Consider the following 7445-nt stretch of genomic DNA (forward strand, 5'->3'; position numbering starts at 1 on the left):
AAGAAATTACTTTAATAATTTCTCCATTTTTGGAAATTCTAAAATTGATTCCAACATTAAAATATTCATTAAATTTAATACCCAAATTAAATTTTAAACATTGTCATATTTTTATGACATCTCCTCTCCTCACTTTTTTTATTAACCTGGATATTCAACTCGTTATGCGAGCCAACTAATCTCAGGACAATCACATGCTTTGCAGATAGCCTGGAGTCACCGCATTTGAACCTCCATGGCCACAAGGGGATTTCTATTCCTCGGATTTGAACCTGAGACATCCTGATACTTTTGACCTTTGGAGCCAAGCTCAAACCAATCAGACACCACCCTTGTGGTTGCCTCTCCTCACTTTTTTGGTTTGAAGAATTTGTTTGAGCCAAATTTCACCTAAAAGTCTAAATCGATGGTTTTTTTGTCTAAATACGATTTCTTTTATATCAGTTCTGTACTGATACGATGAAGCAGGTTGTAGAGAGAGTGTATCACGACATCGCTAACTCAGTAACTTGCATGCTGCAGTGGAGTTATCTATACTATCTTATAAAGCAAATTTAACAAAAGTCTTAAAGTATTAAAATACTAAATGACCAAAATACTCTTTATATCACTTTTTCATTTTTTCACCTCCTCCTCTCCTCACATACACTTACCCCTTCACATACACTCACCCTCTCACAACCGATTTTTTTAAAATTATAATTTTAAATTTACACTTTATACCCTTTTAATTAGTTAATTAATTTACTTTACGTCATTTACTTTTAAATGTTTCATTTTAAACATTTATCAAATTAATATACATAATCGTATATCAATTAAAACATGTTTAAAAAATACATTTTTATTTTAACAAGTTACATCATTATAATTGTCTCGTTAATACCTTCGAAATGAATCCAACATTGAATAGTTTTTGACTTAATTATATTATTATATGTTATATATACTGTGAAAAAATATTTTTAATATTTACGATTTATACTTTTATAGTTATTTATTTATATACATACTATATATTTTGGGGTTAAGCTATCCAAATTGCACTGTATAATATGTTCTTGGGTTTTTTTGAAATATATATATATACATGTATTAATTCAACCTTAATCTGAGTTTCTGGACAAGAAAGAGGGTAAGCAGTTAAAATTTCATTCTAAAACCCATCTTTTTTTGTCTTTCCACAACTTATGATCTGTCAAATTTGTAGTTTTCTTTATTGGTTTTGAGTGTTTATCTTAAAACTCAAGTTTCTTGGTTCTTTGCTCTTATTGTAAATCGAATACATTTGTGGAGTCGTTTAAATATGTTGGATTTTAAATATATTGGATTTTAAACTGTCATATAATTTTTTTCAGCGATAATCTGTAATTGAAACCATAACTCTTATTTATTCAAATTGTATTAATATGTAAAGACCAAGTGTAACATATATCATCGTTAAATCTTATCTTATATAAAACCAGTGGAACTTCAAAATCGTTAAAATTCATGGCTCCCGCCGCATTGCACGGATACACAACTAGTCAAGTATAAATCTTGGATTAGTAAAATTTTGGAGTAATAAATGGTTACCAAACACTACAATAAAAAAAAATAGCATATGACAAACACGTGAAATTTTGAAAGCAATAAATGGATACCAATCACAATGACGAAGAAGATGCAGTTATTTTGAATTATTAAAACGTTGGACAAATACACTTGCACAATAAATGCATTTATAAAAGGTGTCCATATTGTGTAAATGGTATGAAGATAAATCCTATATATATTATCTAAGAAATTAAAAAAAAAAACTGTATCTAATATTATATTATAAAACATTTGAAAAAAAAAAATTTAAAAACCATTTTTTAAGCATAAAGTACTGCTTATTGATTCATATTATTTAAAATTCAAGATTACAAGTATATTGTATATATGTACAGTTTTTTAAAGTTTCATAATTAAATTTGTGTGACTAACTGTAGATAAACATTATCAAATAAATGATAAATATCTTATTTTAAATATAAAAAATCTAAAATATAATTATGATAATCATAAAGTTCTAAGAAACTATTTAATTATTATCTTTATAAAAAATTATAATAGAATAAATGAATTAGAGAAATTTTAAATAGTTAGTTTGGTACTAATATCAACGTTTTTTTTTTCAATTTGTTATGATATATCTTCATATTTAATATTTTATTCAAAAATAAAAACATTATCGCTTTCTTAATAATCAAAATCACATAAAACTGTATTATAACATCTACTGAGACAAAAGAAAAAACGAAACATTAAAATCGAGATGTATATCGCTGCATTGTACGAGTATCTTTCTAGTCATAAATAAAACATGGGTTGTGTTTTCTTTATTTTACAAAAACTGTCATATCCAGTCGTTTTTTTAAGAACGTGTGTATAATTAGCATTACATGTGTTGTGATTGTACGAGCAACATTATATTTGACATTTTTGTACCAACCATATTAAAGCAAAAAAAAAATAAGGATTTGATTAAATAGTTTATTCAATTAAGGGGCCGTTTACCCAAATGCTTACCCGGTAAGCGCTAATCAATAGGAATCAACACTATAATTTATTTAGATGCATAAGATTTTAGTACATCAAAGCATATCGAATGCAACAATTTACTAGATAAGCACTTACCTGGGTAAGAGTCGGTCATCATCACTTATCAGGTAAGACTTTTCATTCTTCTCATTGCTCTTACCCGGTAAGATTCTTGACCCTTCTCATGTTCATCCGATGAGGAATTTATGCTTTAAGCACTTACCAAGTAAGTGTTTGGTAAACGGTCCCTAAGATTCCAAATACCGATTCTATTTAGGCAATCGACATTAAATGAGGTTCTGTTAACAACTTAACGTAAAGACAAATTTAATGACATTCTTGCGTAGTGAAGTATCATTATGATGTACGAAAGGAGTATGCTAAAACTTATTCTGAGATCATGGATTTAGAAGGAAAATGTCAGTAGGTTGTCCAACCAAAAGACAGATCCCAATTAACTTCATTTTCAAGAATTGGCATGATACAAGACATCGTACCAATGGCAATCAACAATTTAAGGTTTTGTAACACCTAAAAAAGAAAAATATGGCTTAAAATGGAATATATTTTATAGTTTGATACAATATACACTTCTAAGACAGCTCAACTCAGCACAAATATGAATGCAAGTAATCATCTGAAATTCAGAGAAATGCTTCCAAAAGCAATCTTTATTGGTTCATTATTTTTGAACAGTTATAACGTAAAAGTTTTAAGAGATAAAGAGGTTTTATTGTACTTTAAAAAATCTTGATATGTATTCTTGAATTTAAAGGAACGTGCATTAATGAACAGTATGTTTCATGTTTCGATTTCCTCTTTCGAGTGTTGGCTTTGAGTTAATGGGCCAAAGGGCCCCTCTTCGCTTATTTCAAATCAAACCTCAAATAGGCATTTCCTTCATCTCCATCTTCTTTGAAGGATTTTAGTTCAGTTGGCATAGAGGTGGCACAACTTTGCTTAGATACACAACAAATTCAAGTTTGAATCATGCGGGGGACATGCTTGAACCCTTTTGTTAGCGTCAACCGTTGAATCAGCTCTGAAATGTCTCATCACATGTGGTTCCTAAGGGTGGGTTCCGTGTGGCGCCATTCAGAATTGTCGTTAATCAATCTTTTACTCAAATAAATATGCAACCTTTATACAACCACGAGGTTGAAAAAACACTATGATCGATTGAGATGTCATACGAATATTATAATCTGAAGTATCAAAATGCTACATTTTAGGAACTGATGCTTAGTTGTGCTTTCAAAATTGAAGTCTCATCGAGTACAATTGTGATTCTATGATTTTAAATTTCATGCACAATTGTTGATTTCATAAACTTTAATGCAAGTGTCGGGCTAGTCTTGTTTAGTTTATATTAACAGCCTGACACTTTATCTCTGGTCAAATAGCTCATATGTCTTGTATGGTGGTGAATCAGAGATGGTCAAATGGGTCCAGCCAGGCATAGGACCGATGGAGGACTGGTTTGGCCCGGAAAAGATTGGGACCTACAGATACCGGTTACACTTTTCGTCAAAAAGAAGGCCCGGCCTGGCCGGTCAAGGACTGATTATGGGCTCGTCGAGGGACCGACCTGATTTTTCAAAAATATTATTGTTTTATTACCGATATCTAACAATCATATGATGTTTTTCACATTTTTTTTCCATTTATCCTCTATTCACTATATACAAGTCATATGGTGTATGAGAAAAAATACCAACTCACATACGTTCACAATTCTTGCTATAATTCAATTTTTCAGCTCGTATTTCTCACAAAAACGTGTTTTTTAAGTGTATGTCTCAATTACATATTTTCAAGTGTATTAGAATAATTTTTTAGAAAAAAATAAAAAAAAATTAAGTAAAAGTTCGAATTTACAAAAAAAAAATACATAGGACCAAGACAAGTCCTCATAACCGATTACAAAATACGTTAAACGAGCCTTAAGTTTTTGATTGGAAGCAGTTACGTCAAAATTGGTTAAGGGATTAGTGTTAGGGACTGGGACCGATTTAGGCCTGGTCCGATTCAGGACCCATTTTTGGCCATTCTATGGTGAACCATCGACTGTCGAATAAGGACCGCAATCAACAACTGAACTTGTAGGTGATTAATTAAGCCAATCAAACATACATATCGGTTACAAAATTTGATGAACATACACAACAGGTTCTTAAACTGTTCACTATTCTCCCCTCTTCTGATTACTCAACTCGAAATTGCATATACAACAAATCATTCCAATACATACTCGATGCCCCGATTACCAAAAAAATATTGGATGTTATTCGGATTAAATTTACCACGCTCTATGTAACTTTGCTTACCRAAGATGGGRAAATAYGTTGATCGGAACAAGTCTACCACAAGCGGGAATTGTAGAGTCACGAAAACTGCAATCGGYAGGCAAGTTAGTCCACCTATTGGASCCAACATCCAGTTCCTTTGATCAACAAACACAAGGAACAACGTCGCACTAAACGCTATCATCATCATAGTTGTAGAAAGGAACAATGTGCAAAGACCAATRATCAGCCGTCTTGGTAAACTAACAAGAAAATCTTGTTCTGAAAAACGTGCGGTCAGGATTGACAAGAAAACTAAAAGTGCAGTAGYGGATGCAAATAACGAGATTGCATCAGATACCGCAAAGATRGTGAAAGGAAYGGTTCCCTTAAACAYGGGAATACCKGTTTCTTGATTGCTTCCACCTGGTACMGTAATTGCTGCTGCAAATACGATTGTGGTAATTAGTGCTGCGGTGATACTGCATGATTCCGCTGTGGWTTTCATCCACTTTTCYCCTTCCTTCACCAASTTCTCGTGTTCCCTTGTAAACACCATTTCTGGTGTSTCCTTAAAGATGTTCTCTTCAGTGATGTATGCTGGAAACACAAATTTCTCCAATTCCTATAGGATTCAACGAGTTCAGCTTTGTGAAACCGACACTACAATATTATTGGGTTTATAGGACGACAAAAATATATAAGCATCCTAATAGATTATAAAACTTCAGTTTATAGGGCCGAACAGACATGCGTCCTATGTACAAGTGTTGTAACAAGTTTATAAGACAGTTTTTGGACATCTCGACATGTTCAATATGGCACTTCTAAATTAAAATATCATATTAGCTTTTTTGTAGAACACTTTGGATGCTATGAACACGTCTTTTTATAGGACACTTGTTACTTTTTCAAATAATGTCATAAAAAATTAATTGGACGTTTTATATCTAAGGGGCCGTTTACCAAACGTTTATCCGGGTAAGCGCTTACCAAGTCACGTTACCTCACTAGATGAATATGGTAAGGATCAAGAATCTTACCCGGTAAGAGCGAGACAAGGACCAAGAGTCTTACCCGGTAAATGAGGGCGACGACTCTTACCATGGTAAGCGCTTACTGGATAAATTGTTGCATACGATGTTATTTTGGTGGACTAAAATCTTACCCAATAAGTAAATAATAGTGTTAAATTTTACCAGTAAGCACTTACCGGGTAAGTGTTTGGTAAACGGCCCCTAATTGTCCTAAAAAAAGCTTGTTAAGATGCCAAAAGAGTCCAATAAACTTATAGTAACACTTTTATATAGTACACACAAATATAGAAAAGTTGCTAAAATAGTAAAAAAAAGAATGACCGAAAATGAATTTGGTCCTGTAAAGAAGTCTATTTTGACACTTCCTGACATTTTTTGCATCATATAAACCCGATTTTATAGCAGTGTGAAGAGCAAAACAACATGATAGTTTTTAACTTGTTTGGAACATACCTCACGCCATTGCAGTTCCCGTTGTAGTTGCAGTGCAGCTCCTGTAGTACGGCTTAGTATACGTGAAGGTGCCAATCTTCCGGCCAGGTGTAAAATATTGTTCTTAGAGGAATCCATAACCGTTCTATAAAAGTCTTTACGCTCAACTATGTGATAGATAAGGTTGTAGACTTTTTCTGAACGGTTTATCACTGCTAACTGAATGATGTTAAGCCCGTTTTGATTCTTACAATCGATTGCTTTGGGGAATCGAGATAGAATCTCATCAACAACTTCATAAGCACCTTGACATGCAGCTTCAAGAATTGGTCTGCTGTAACAGGGATGGTGAGAACCAGAGAAGCCCAACCTATCAATATGATCACATACCAACTTCAAAATCTCTTTAGCTTCTTTGTAGTCGTTTTTCTTCTTTTCTACAAGCTTAATTGGCGCCACTGCAATGTAATAAATTAAGTTAAAACACGATCATTCTAAAGTTAATGGAAATTMTCTCAAGTTTCCATCTTAAAACYGATCKGTTCAYGAGCATATTKACAYTATSTTCACTTRCCTACAGTAGCTAAAACCTTCCATAGRAGGAAATACAGCACAATGAAGGGGTAAAGAAGCACTAAGATGAAGAGACRAATCAATTGATATATTGGATAAAACATAGCTGCTGGAACTGCACAGGAAATAGAAAGTTTATCAGAGTCRACTAGAACGAGTTTCAAGCATTTCAACTGATCTCCATATTGCATTTTTTGTTATCAGCAGCTCACCAAGTAATATTAGGACCATTTCTGGGAACAACCCACTGTAATAGTTGCTTTTAAATCTTCTCATCGCCCATAAGATATCTTTGGCGCTTGCACACAAAAATTCGTACGAATAAAACAGCAAAGAACATCTCTTGACAATTTTTCTTCTGACGTTGTTCAAAGCTGCAAGAGTAGTATCAACATCAATAAAGGAATACATGATGTATCTTCTGATTCTATGGAAGTTCTCGAAAAAAGATTGGAGATATACATGGATAGATCAATCTTTCCCCAAAACCAAGCTCACTTGGAAAAGTTCTAGCCATAGCCATCAATACTTGATCGTCTTTTGTAGCCAATTC

General features: G+C 32.9%; 1 protein-coding gene across 1 annotated transcript; it reads right to left on the reverse strand.

Annotated features, from left to right (window-relative positions):
- Window positions 1–4800: 4800 nt before the first annotated feature.
- LOC112503552 (ankyrin repeat-containing protein ITN1-like) lies at window positions 4801–6916 on the reverse strand. Its single transcript, XM_025107572.1, has 3 exons — window positions 6898–6916; window positions 6341–6777; window positions 4801–5475 (listed from the first exon to the last, which is right to left on the reverse strand). Exons 1-3 carry the CDS (start codon window positions 6914–6916, stop codon window positions 4801–4803), a joined length of 1131 nt encoding a protein of 376 aa, XP_024963340.1.
- Window positions 6917–7445: the final 529 nt, after the last annotated feature.

This window comes from Cynara cardunculus, unplaced genomic scaffold, assembly GCF_001531365.2.
Source record: "Cynara cardunculus var. scolymus isolate 2C unplaced genomic scaffold, CcrdV1 Un_Scaffold_3226, whole genome shotgun sequence".
NCBI lineage: Eukaryota > Viridiplantae > Streptophyta > Magnoliopsida > Asterales > Asteraceae > Cynara > Cynara cardunculus.